The sequence below is a fragment of the Eschrichtius robustus genome, chromosome 18 (assembly GCF_028021215.1).
Source record: "Eschrichtius robustus isolate mEscRob2 chromosome 18, mEscRob2.pri, whole genome shotgun sequence".
Taxonomy (NCBI): domain Eukaryota; kingdom Metazoa; phylum Chordata; class Mammalia; order Artiodactyla; family Eschrichtiidae; genus Eschrichtius; species Eschrichtius robustus.
The window spans coordinates 11773229-11786842 of NC_090841.1; the positions used below are offsets into that span (position 1 = coordinate 11773229).

A 13614-nucleotide genomic window follows, 5' to 3' on the forward strand; every position below is an offset into this window, starting at 1 on the left:
GATGAGCCCATATAAGGTGGCAGGAATGCTTCATTTCTTTTTCTTTCTTTTTTGTTTGTTTTCTTGTTTGCTTATGATCCCATGTGTAGTGTGCCACATACTAAAGAAAATATTATTTTGGATGGGGTTTTCAAATATATATTTTTATTTTTACATGAGTCTAATAAAAATCTTCCTCTTATGTAAGGGATAGTTTAATAATTATTTCTATTAAAGAACATCAATTTAACAATAATTCATTAATATATACTTAGAAAATAGCTTAAAAGCAATGATTCTAAATAAATTTATACATTAGGATGGGAGTTATTTTTTTCTTGATACAAATCCCACTTTTTTCATATAAATCTCATTGCCTCTCCTCTAGAAATTCTGATTTATTAGATTTGGGATGCTACCCAAACAGAGTTTGCCAAATGTGCCAAATTATTTAGAATTTTAGTGGGAGCTTATTAGAAATACAGATTTGTGGAATTATCATTTTCATGTCAGGAATATGAGTTTTTAACAAATGCTCTAGGTGATTTTTCTCATCGGACAAATTTAAGAAACAGTGGTTTAAAGAGTATAAATAAGAAAACTTAGCATCAAGTTAAGGATCAAATAAAATTGCCATTAACTAATAAAAAGCAATTTAAACCATTTGTTCTCTCCCTCTCTCTCTCTTTCTCTCTCTGTCTTTACATTTTTCCCCTTTGAGAAATGCATTCCCAGTTGTAATAGGTCTCTCTCTCTCTATATATATCTTGTTAGGAGCAGGACCAGGGAGTGATGTGGGTTTTGAAAGGCCTTCTGTAAAGATTTTTATAAACCTTGAAAATCATTAGTATTTGATTTTACTGTTTCATTATTCAAGATAACCCCATTTTTATTTTTTTCCCCTTTCTTTAGTTTTTTCAGGGGATACCCTAGCTAAGTTGTTATCCTTCCTAATAAGGGGTTTAGCTAGACTATCAAAAAGTGCTTTCCTAGTGGTACCACTTAACCAGATGTTTGACCTTGTGAAAATGAATGTAAACAATTAGCACATTACCTACTATGTAGTAAATTTACTCAATACATGTTAGCTACAATTGATATTTGTATACATATCATATTACATTTTTCTGATGAATTCTTAATATACATCCTTTTTTCTTGTTCCTGTTGTTGTATTTCTTTTATAGATCTATTTTTGAGTTTCAAACTAAATGTAGACCTCAGCATACATGTATAGTATCAATATGCATATATAGTCTCCAAGTTTACTCCTGTTTCCTTTAGTCAAAAAATATCAAGTCAAAACTTGGGCTCTTTTGATTTAAAAAGTCACTTGTCTGTTATCTGTAGAGTATATCTTGATTTACTAAGGCAAGAGAATAGAAAGGTTAATTTTCCTGTAAATAAGTACTGTTCGTTCTGAGATCAATTCATTCATTAAGTTGTGTATTCATTTATTCACCCATTTAATCTTTTATGTTAGTGTTATGACCAAAAGCAAACTCTGTTTATAACTCCAAACTTAATTATCTGGCTAATAACTGGATAACTATATTAGTTATCTTAAGTTGATGGTACCACTACCCATTCAAGTGAAAAATTGGAAACCATCTTAGACTCCCCTTTTCTATATTAGCAGTTCCAGTCAGTTCTGTTAATTAGTTCCTGTCCCCGCTTTTTAAAATTACCAATGCCTTTGTCTTAGTGTAGGCTCCTATGGTTTTCTTACCTGGACTTTTGCTGTGGTTTCCATTTATCTTCATCCACACTTGCCTAACTGCCCCACTTCCTTACTGCTTCCAGTTATGTTCCTAAACTATGGAGATGATCATTTCACTTTCCTGCCCAAAATTCTTTAGTTATACCACATTATGCAAAAAGTAAAGGCTGATTACAAAAGGTGAACTATGGATCTCTTTACCATCTGGTCTTTGTCTATTTTGCCTGCCACACCGGAACACTGAGAAAAGTTTTGTCAAACCACTGTGCTCCATGTACTATATTAAGTTTCTTCTGCCTGGAATGTTTCTTTCCCCCTTGTTTACTCAACTGTTCTATTCATCCTTCAAGTTTAGTCTTACGCTTTATTTTACTCTTTTAGTGAACTCTTCTCTGTTAGCCGTCCTTCTCTGTCTTTCCTTTCTACCTACCCTCAGTTAGTCATTACTTCTTTTGCTCCCATATGTGTAATTTAGATATTATCCATTGTTTTATAGTTGTTTTCATGTTTGTTTCTCTAATGAAACCTCCTTTAGGCTGTATATGTTACATTTCTTCATGTGCCTATGATCTTGGGGACACTTGCCATGAAGTAGACCCAGAGTAAATTCTTTGAATGAATGACTTTGAGGAGTAAATAATATCAATTTTATCAGAAGAAATCTCATAATGAAGAAATAGTAGATAAAAAATAAATAGAAATATAGTCCGTGGTGTCTTATTTATGGGTGTCAGATATGTATTAGGAACAGTTTTTCATACTTTTCATATATTATTATCTTAAAATTGTCTTTGGGCAACAGAAAATCCCTTTCTATTAATAGACATTTATTTATGTCTACTGTATTTAGAAATTTAAAATTTCTAAAAATTTTATTCCAAAATATAAAGGTTGTATCTCCTGTTTTACCCAGATAGCATTCTGGTTGAAATTTTTTAAACTCAATTGAGTGTTATAGAGGTAAATTTTAATTCTTATACATGTAAACTTCTATAAGATTTTTCTTTAATTTATTTTAAGCTCAGTTTCTTGATAATTTTATAATATTTAGAAACATGAGTCACTAAATGACCAACTTTGAAGATTTCTAATTTTAATCAGGGCCAACATATATGTTGCTTTCAGGTCAGGTGAAAGCCTCAGTTTGCAATAAATTAAGGATGATCTAGAATAAAACGGCTTTAAAACAGACGTGTTTTAGGGGTTAAATGGTTTGACCTGACTTTTTTTTTTTATGTAATTGAGGAAAAGTGTTGCTTGTATTACTGTCTTCTGTGAGTTGTTCAGTGCACTATTTTTATTTTCTAAATCAGAATGAATAAAGTTGAATTTTGTTCAAAGTTTTTCAGATACTTTGAAATGATTAATATTTTAGTGGTTAAGAATTACTCTTATGGCTTTATATTATGCAAAATATGTATGAAATAAATTGAATAGTGCTTTTAACTAATCTGAAGAACAAAGTTTGTACTTTATATTTTTATGTTTTTGGGGAAAATAGTCTAAATCTCTCTTAACTGATGAAAGCATAATTGTTTAAATATCTATAAATCATTTGTATTTTTCTATAGTTTAGAAATAATATTTCTATATTATCTGCATTAGGCTATTAACTGCAAAGAGGCCAAGGATTATATCCACAAATTGTTATAGAACTTAAGTCATCTCATATGAAAATAGACTTTAAAATGCTTTTTGTTGACACTGGTAACTATAAAATGAGAGCTGAGTATAAACTCATTCCTTGATTCTTAATTAATAGTCACACATTATTAAGTTAAATATAATTATTCCTGGATTTAATAATTCTAAATTGTGGAATTGAAATTATCTAAATCTTATTGTAAATGTTAAATTTTTTTTCCTTGACAGATTTCTCCTGACCATGCAATCCAAAGTAGAATCCTAGGTTATTCTTTCTCAGTTTACACTGTTCTTATTTCCCCACAGTAATCATCATGATTTTTAATTCTGTATTTGTTTACTTGTCTAATGTATGGCTCTTTCACTGCTCCATAAATTCCAGAAGAGCTTGAACCTATGGTCTGTCTGTTAAAACTGGGTATTTGCAGTGCCTGGCACAATGCAAATGTTGTTAAATGAATGAGCATAAATATAATTGTATTTCCACAATTTTTGGATCTTGGTATAGTGGAAGGAATGTCAGTCCAGGGCTGAAAGGGTTCTCGCTCCATCTCCATCACACATTTATTCTTTATGAGTCATTTTTTTCACCTGTAAAATGAGAAATGGGAAAGGGAATTTGAAAAAATGCTAGTGGATGATCATTAATATTCCTTCAAGCAATCTTTTGTAGTGTGGGATAAGTGTTATGGTTGCTTTTAAACAGTAATAACTAAACATTACATATTGATATCCTAAATTTTTTTTTCATTTAAGTGGTACATGATCAGCATTGTCCACATTTACAATCGATGGAGGAACAGTGAAATTCGGTGTTATGTTAATGGACAGCTGGTGTCCTATGGTGATATGGCTTGGCATGTTAACACAAATGATGTAAGTTTTTATTTATCTGTATTTTAATGTATTTGAGTGTTTGATCTGTCACTGTTTATAACATGAATTGAATAATAAAATAGTTGGGTAGAGAAAATAGTTTTACTTTGAAATTTTTTTCTATTAAGTGAACTCTTGGTTTAACTTAGTATAATTAAATTGCTAAAAGATATGATTAATGACACAAAACAAAGGAAAATTGCTTGGCCAAATTATTAAGTATTAGGTCAAAAATATAAATGCAGTATTCTATTCTTTTCAGAATCTCAAGCATTAAAAGTTGTGTCTTATACCTTATTTTGATGGGAAAGCAAGACCTTAAACAGAATGAATAAGTATAACATGTGACTATTATTTACTAGATAAATGGTGATAAGTACTGTGGAGAAAAACTAAGTGGGAACAAATATAGAAAGTGTAGGTGTAGGGAAGGGAGAAGCCAGATGGTCCAGAGATGGTCTTAGTGAGAAGAGTGGAGGGAGAAAGCCATGTGAATATTTGGAGGAAATATCCCATTCAGTGGAAGCCGTGAGTGCAAAAGCTTTGAGGCAGAAGTAGAAAGTTTATCTTGGTTTTTACATTTTTTTAAAGTTTTTTTTTTTTTTTTGTAAGATTCAAATAAAACAAAAATCAAAGAAGAATCTGTGATGAAACGAGTTAGGGATTGCAGAGTTTGAAATATTTACTGTCTGTTCCTTTACAGAAACAGTTTGCTTGTTCTGTCCTAGAAACTCATAGTTGGGTCACAGTCAATAAATATTTATGAGAATGATTTTTTTCAGAATTAGAATATTCACATGAAATTCTGCTTCATATTTGCCCTCCAAAGGGGACAGTCTTTTTTATTGCAGAGTGATTTTGTTGACTCCATAGTCATATTTAAAAAAAGAAAGGAAGAAAAGACTGATTTTTCAATTATTTGCAATAATATTCCAAGAAATGGAGAGGCCTGGACAATAACACATATACACACATACATTATGCAGTCAGTTCTTAATTTCCTATACTTTTAATTAAAGATTGGGTATTGTATGAGGAGTGTCTTTCTTTCTACCTCATTCATAATTTTTTGGTTATTTTATTGGGGCACCAAAGGGATTCCATACATGTATAATGTCTTGCTTATCATTATTCCGGTGTAGAATAACCTGTGAGGATGGGAGGACGGAACTGAACAGGGACTGCTTTCACTGGTCTGGATAGGTGGGGCCACGTATTAGGTGAGATTTAAGAAGTAGAGGTGGGAAGGGTCTTGTTAAGTGTGGTTTCGTAGGTGCTGAACTCCCCAGATGGAGAGCACTGTACCATCTGCTTTAGTCAGCAGATTTTAGTGATTATTGTTTATCTGATTCTGCATAATTCCTACTCATGTAAGAGAAGGAAGTGATTTTTCTTTGTGTCCTTAACTTAGTGTAGAGAAACAGAGAAATATATCCATAATGGAGAAATTAGGTAGAATTTTAAAAATTCAGTCCAATGTGTTTATGGTTAAATTTGGAATAGTCATTATGTTGATTCAGATGACTATCTGTGGACAATTACAAATAATTACAGTTTTAGAGTTAGTTTTACTTTTGTAAATAAATAGTTATAAGCCCTTTTGCTTTTAACTATAGAATTTGGAAAGTTGGTCAGGTGATTATTGAGTAGGTGGTTATTGTTTGTTTGCTTGCCCATAAATATGAAACATTTGACTGATTAACTTTCCCTAAAAAATCTTTAGTTGTTTTTTATTATTTAAATACTCCATGGAGTCTTAATTGTTGCTTTCTTCTGGTATTATTGTTATTTATGCTTTATGGTATTCCTGACAATGAAGGCAGGTATCCTTAAATATTTTGTCATTACAAAATAAAACATTTTATTTTTTTATGACTTTTTAAAAATAGAGCTATGACAAGTGCTTTCTCGGATCTTCAGAAACTGCTGATGCAAATAGGGTATTCTGTGGTCAACTTGGTGCCGTGTATGTGTTCAGTGAAGCCCTCAACCCTGCACAGATATTTGCAATTCATCAGTTAGGACCTGGATATAAGGTAGTAAAACCATCTTATTATAAATTCTATGGAAAGTTTTAGGTGTGAAATGTGATACAATATAATATATAGTGATAGACTTTCTTCAATGTGGTTTAAAAGTCATCTCTGTATTTTGGAACTGAGTTATTATTATATGTTTCATTTTGTTTCAAAGGTGCTTTTTCACTTTTTAAGTATTTTCCCTTCATGAACTTTTTTTATTCTTTAGAATGTTTTCTAATGTTGAAGCTGTGGCTTTTCTTGACATAATTCTGAAATAATAAATTGTATAAAACCATATTGCTTAATGTGGTATTTGAAATCTCAAATTTTGAAATATATAAATTATATTACGAACAATTGAAATGTTAGAAATAACTCGAAAAGAATAGTTAATTATTTAGAAGGAAAATGATGTAAAATATTACATGTAGCTGAAATTATTGTTTTAGCTTCTATTCTTGTTTGTCCTTTGCAGTAGGCAAGGAAGTGGGTACAGTAGTGCATATCCTAATTTTGCAAAACTAATTATTTAATGTGATTTATCATATTCTTCCTGTTTTTTGACTTTAAAAACAAAGATTTATTTAAGCAAGATATTACATTCACATATATGAATTAGTTCTTAATGGGCAGTACACCTGGCTGGGGAAATATGTGAGCTTTGTTTAAGTCACATTAGGAATTGTGATATCCCAAGCTGTTTGGAGCTGAGAGAGAATTCTGCAGTGTAAGTCAAAGTATTTGTAATTCTGAAGAAGCACGTGTCTTTCATGTAAGAGTTTTTTTTTTTTTTAAACTTACTGTTTAAATAATCAATGTGAGGATTGTGTTATAGAAAAGGAGTACTAAACATTAAAAATATTTCTTCTTTGCCTTTGTATTTTTGCATTAATATTTCTGTTTAAATTTTTATGTTCTATATTGGACATATAAGTAACAGTTTGAATTTACCCTTATTAAAAGCTATTTCTGTTCCCAATGATTTTAATAACCATGATAATATTGACTGACAATAGTGCTGTCATTTTTATGTCAAGGTGACAGTATTTGCTACCATCTTTTGTCCATATCATTTTATTTGTTTTACTATCCCTAGAAATGAATTTGTGCTTGTACAGCCACTTTTTCTTTCATAGGTCCTTTTATTGGGTTTGAGTCCTAGTTCGGCCATGTGTTGGCTTTGCATGGAAATGTTTCTGTAATTCAGATATTTGGGTTAATATGCAACTTGCCTTCCTTTCATACTTCTTTGCCTTGTTCCATATTAATCTTTGAAGTTGCTTTCTTCAAGCACTAACAGAATGATGTTAAGTAGAGTGACAAACCAATGAAATATAAATAAAGGTAGAAAATCAAGAAAATACAGATGTGCAAATCATAAATCCAGTATGATTGCTATAGTGAAATTTCAGAATTGGTGGGAGCTTCTTGGCAGCAAAAACGAAAAAGGGTTAAACATAAGCAGTTATATTATTCTCCATTCAGAAAGGAGCAAACATTGTTCTGAACCACTTTGCAAACTTAGTAATTTGTCATATGGCTCTTTCTTATCACATTCTTTTATACCGACAGTGAAAATAAGTAGTAACTCTGTGTCACCTTGTTTGTACACAAGTACCCAAGTGATAAAGAATCTATTCCTTGAATCCTAACATAGACAATAGAGTACCTACATCAGAGTCAGAACTTTTAAAAGAAAATGCCTCTAAATTTTGGGCATTTCATGAAAATGTATTTCATTAAGATGTGAAAGTTCCCAGTCTGTAGGCATAGCCTGCTGGGCCCCTTATTGTTAATGGAGGTTGACTGTAAGTCCATGGGTGCATGTGTATTTTCTCAACTTGTAAATTTTAGAAGTACAATTACTATCAGGACAGGCATCTGCAAAAATTTTGACATTAAAAAGTTATTTCTGGAAATTCAGAAAATGAAGGAAAGGTGCAGAGGATGGAAATGAAGATCAGATTGTGTTATGACTGGGAAAAAGGCTGAGGTGGTTCACACATTATAGTCTCAATTTTCTTGGTAAAGTAGGAGGCAAGGTCACTTCCTGTGAATGAAGGGATAGTGGGTTACTGTGGAATTTTTAAGGTATGTAGGACATATTAATTAGTTGAAATTTGGTTTAAACTACAAATGAAGCTTACATCATTAGTTGTTATATAATAACACAGTATTTATATTTTTTGCCTCAAAATCTCTGGAGAAAAGAGACAGCATAAAAAAGTTGTATTGGTCAGAGAGTATTGTCTATGATTCTGAGCTTAATGTAGATAGTGTGTCAACATCTGGGCTTTAAAATAAATAAAATAAATTAATTCTCCCCCAAATAATGTCTTCAGAATATCTATACTGTGAAGCCTGTCTCAAGTGATTTTGACCTGTGGAGCATGAGAGTGCTAAATAATTTTCTTTATGTGGTTTTGAGCAGTGTAACTTGTCAGTGAATATTTTGTATTTGGTTATCTTTGGTAAACGGCAAATGAGGAAATATATCACTAATCAGTTAAATAACTCATTAGGTTTGGAAGAAATTTGTAAAATACAGACTTTCTCACTGTAACTTTCTGTAGTATAGTAAAATTTACTCTGAGTTAAGTTGATTTTGGAGCGCCATTTGATTGGAGTTATTGAATGTTTACAAGATTATGAAGTCTTATATATAAGGTGGCCTTTTGACATAAACGTGCAAAACAGATTTTAACAAAGTTTAGATATTTCATAATCATTACTGGAGATTTCTTAATGATCAAATAACCTATGTGTCAAGCAATTAGTCTTCGTTGCTAGATATTTCAGTATTTAGTTTTGTGTTCTGTCTTTCATTCAAGAAAATGATAGCATCATGGTTTTTTAACAGTTTATTATATTAGGATAAAAGCCTAACTGATAAGAGAAAATGTATAAAACAACCTCCAGAACTAAAAATCCACTTTGGAGATTTTCCAAAACTCGTATGGAAGGGAAAGCTCCTAAGAAACTGATATTCCCACAAATAACCATGTAAAAACTCTGGACATCATGCTGAAAAAATCCACCTGAGGGCCTTGGAGACTGAATAAAAAGCAGGGATGTTTTAGAGGGGAGTCAAAACATGGAACAAGTGGTCAGCATGGGCTGAGTTTCTCATTTTTCTATTTTGATGTACCAGCTTCCCAGCCAGAAAAATTAAGGTAACAAGCACTAGGGCAACCAGCACTACAGGGTGATTAATGGGCCCCCAGAAAAGAGGCAGTCGGAAAACGGTCTGAATTCTGTATTTAAAAAAAACACAGTTAAAATCTATGGCTGACCCATGAAACCTTGTATGATCATGATAAACAGATAGTAGATTGTAAATAAGACTTCAGGAACTGAATTGAGATCTGAGACACCACACATAGAAGGCATGACAATCTGTAATTGTATTTAAACAAGAAAATGACCCCCCAAAACAAAAAACATCCGGATTTTTCAGAATATAGTCTCCACAGGATAATATTTAAAATGTCCAGCATATCATCACAAATTGCTCGTCCTATGAAGAGCCAAGAAAATGTGACTTATTCTCAAGGGAAGAGAAAATCGGCACATGCCACCTCCAAGATAACCTAGAATTGTTTAATTATCACATGAAGACTTTAAGGGACTTTTTATAACCAGCAGTGTAAAAAAATTTGCTTGCAATGAATTAGCAGGTGGGAATTATCAACCACAACATAAAAAAATCAAACGGAAAATTTGGAACTGAAAAATATATTTAAAGTAAAGAGAAATCCACTGTTTGCTTATTAGCAGAATGGACATGAATGAGAAAATAAATGAACTTAGATATAGGTTGATTGAAACATCAGAAGAGAGATAGAAAAGATTGGGGGGGAAGAACTGAAGAGATTTATGGGACAGTCTTGAAATCTAATATGCAAAGTGATGAAATAAAAATTCACATTTGAAGGCAAGACAAGAAAAATTTAAACATAAGGTTTTTCTCTGCCCTTTGGACTCCTTTCTCCCTTCTAGTGTGCATTGTGCATCTGCATTATACATTAACCAGACCTCCCCAATGCAGGAATACCTGCTCAACCATAAAGATCAGTTTTTCTCCTTCTATTGCCAGCCATATAACTCCTTAGAAGATAACAATCCTTTATCAATTCTGTAAGGAGTCATGATGACCCACTACTTGCCTTGTGCATGCAGACATGTTTGGTGAACTTTATATTCAATGCCAGTATATCATTTCCCTTAAAGACAGCTATTGGTGCAGAACAGACTGGAGATACTAGGCCACACCTAATAGAAGTTCTTAGCCTAAATACTTAGGACCTTATTAATGCTACTAGTTATATTACTTGTATTCTGCCTATTTTACAAGATTATTGTTCCTTGTATTACCAAATGTGTTACTGAGCCTCAGATAAAATTAATGATGATTAGGCGACTTGAAATGATTGACCAAATATATAGTCATATGAGATCAGTGATGATAATAGTGTAACTCTAGATATGGGAAAAAACAACAAGAGGGAACCATTTCCTGGACCATAACAGACTAGTGAGACAGGAGGTCCACAGGCTTTTGGCTACTGTTAACAGAACCTAGTCCAGTAACAGAACATTGGGTGGCCTGTCAACAAAATCCTCGCCTGACATGGGACTGAGTATTCCTAGCGCCATGGGACAAATTGGTTAAGAAATGCCTCCCAAACTGAAAAGGAAGGGATTGGAAAATAATGTTGCCCACCATCCAGTTCTACAAGAATCAAGTCGTTAGCCACTGCAGTTGCTGACTTTTAATACACCCTGAAAGGAGTTCAGGGCAGAGACCAGGAGTGAGACACTCTGTGCTCTGGGAAAACTGGCAGAACTGGCCTTCAGATAGTTTGATATTTTCAGGAGAAGGTTTTATGAACCCAAACTCATACATTTTCCCATACTTAGAAAAGCACTAAAATCATTAACTAAATGTCTGTTCCTCATGACTAGCATCAGCCTTCTACTGAGATGTGCGTTTAGTTGCATGTACCCTCTTCACCAAAATCTCATATATACTTGACCTTTCCCCCCTTTACCTTTTGGGAGCAGTTCTCAGAACTCACTAAGAGGCTGTCTCCTGGGTTATAATCCTCAAATTTGGCTTGAATAAAATTTTCCACTTCTTTCTCATATGATTATTGATTAATTTTTAATTGAAAAAAGAGTAAGAGAAGGGGCCAGAAAAAATATTTGAGGAAATAATAGTAGAAACTTTCCCAAATTTGTTGAAAAACTTATATTTATAGACGGAAGGAACTCAGCGAACTCCAAACAAAATAAATTCAAGGAGTACCACAGAAGGCATATTATAGTAAAACTGCAGAAAACCAAAGGAAAGAGAAAATCTTGAAACCAAGCAGAGAAAAACTAGACACAAATAAGGTAAAGAATGATTTGAGTAACTGCACACTTCTCATTAGAAATCAGGGAAGCCATAGAGCTGGAGCAAAACCTGTCAACCCAGAATTTTTCATTCAGCAAATATATTCTTTAAGTATTATAAATGAAAATTAAGACAATTTGTTGCTACCAGAAGTACATTACAGACTGGAGAAGGAAAGTTGGATCATTAGGAATGAATGAAGACCATTAGGAATGATAACTGTATGGGTAAAAATAAAATATCCTATCTGTTATTTTCTTTAAAATAAATAAAACTGATTAAAGAAAAAATTATTACACTGTCTTTTTGGTTTATAATGTATATAAATGTAATATATATGGCAACTCTAACGTAGGTTCTGGGGAGGGAATATAAATGGAGCTATATGGTTGCAGACTTTCCATATTTTATGAAGTGTCTGCAATATAATGATATTGACTGAAATTCAGTAGCCGTGACAAAAAAATTAACAAATTTTAAATCATTTTCTTTTTTTGAAATGTAAGTCTTATTTAAATTCCCTACAGCGTATGCTGTAGACCTCTTTTTCAAATCAAAGGTAACATATATTCAATACATACTTAATAGAAAGGAAAAACAAAATAAATTAATGCAAGCCAGTGGAGACTGAATATGAATAAGAATCATTCACTCTTTCAGTCATTCTTTCTTTTAGTAAATATTACTATTAAATATTGTTTTTTGCCATTGTTATCCTAGGGTTCAGGGGCTAGGGATATGATAGTGAATAAAACAGACAAGAATTCCTGTTTTGACAGAGAAAGACAAATACTGTTATTTTTTTACTTAATATGTGGAATCTAAAAAACAGAACAAATCAACAAATATACCAAAATAGAAACATATTCACAGATACAGAGAACAAACTAGTGATTGCTGGAGGGAGGATGGGTGAAATAGATCAAGGGGATTAAGAGGTACACACTACCAGTTATAAAACAAGTCACATAGATGTAATGTACAGCCCAAGGAATATTATAAATAATATTATAATAACTTTGTATAGTGTGTAATCTATAAAACTATTGAAGCAGTGACTGTGTTGTACATCTGAAACTAATATAAGTCAACTGTACTTCAATAAAAAAAATTCCTGCCTTTATTGGGGGGAAGGAGGATGTACATTATCATGGGAGGAGACAGACAACAAAATAAAAAAGAAAAATATATAATGTGCTAGATGGTGATAAGTACAATGTGAAAAATAAAGCAGATAAAAAACAGGGAAAGTGGTAGACTGCAGTTTAAAATAGAGTGATTAGAAGAGGTTTTACTAAAGACCTCAAGGAGATGAAGTTGATACCAGCCACGTGCATCTGGGGAAGAGCTTTCAGGGCAAATGGGAGGGCAAGTCTTAAGGGCATTAGTAGGATCTGACTTGGTACATTAAAAAACACTGTGACTGTGTTTCCTTTTGACTAGGATAGAGAGAGGCAGAGGGAGAGTAGTATAAGATAAATTCAGGTATCAATTAAAGACTTGCAGTTGATTGTTCTGACTTTACTGTTTACTCTTGAGTGAGACGGAAAGCCTTTGGAAAGTCTTGAGTGGATTGATCTGATATCAATATTAAAAGCATCAGTGGCAATAGGGAGACTAGTTAGAAGGCTCTTGCAAATACTTAGGTGAAAGATGATGGTAGTTTAGACAAGGCTGATAGCAGCGGGAAGTAATGGGACTTGACTGGATTTTGATAAAGCATACCTAAACTAAAACTCTAAGAGGACAGCTTTTGGATGTATTTTGGAAGTAAAGTGAGTAGGATATTCTGTCACTATAAATATGGGGTAAAGGAGCAAGAGAGGATTCAAAGGTGACCCAGTGCTTGACTAACTGAATTGATGGATTCGTTATTTACTGAGATGGGAAAGACTAGGAAGGACTAAGTTTTGGGGAGGAAGATCAAGAGTTTGGCTTTTGACATGTTAAATTTGAAATGCCTATTAGACATCTAA

The 13614-nt window shown here is 32.6% G+C and overlaps 1 protein-coding gene across 3 annotated transcripts in view; it reads left to right on the forward strand.

Moving 5' to 3' along the window:
* NBEA (neurobeachin) overlaps positions 1-13614 on the forward strand; it is a 607091-nt gene that overhangs the window by 69474 nt on the left and 524003 nt on the right. For all 3 annotated transcript variants that reach the window (XM_068526405.1, XM_068526406.1, XM_068526407.1), the window contains exons 7-8: positions 4100-4219; positions 6109-6255. In XM_068526405.1, coding sequence (XP_068382506.1) covers positions 4100-4219; positions 6109-6255 — 267 coding nt within the window. The remainder of the gene's footprint in view (positions 1-4099; positions 4220-6108; positions 6256-13614) is intronic.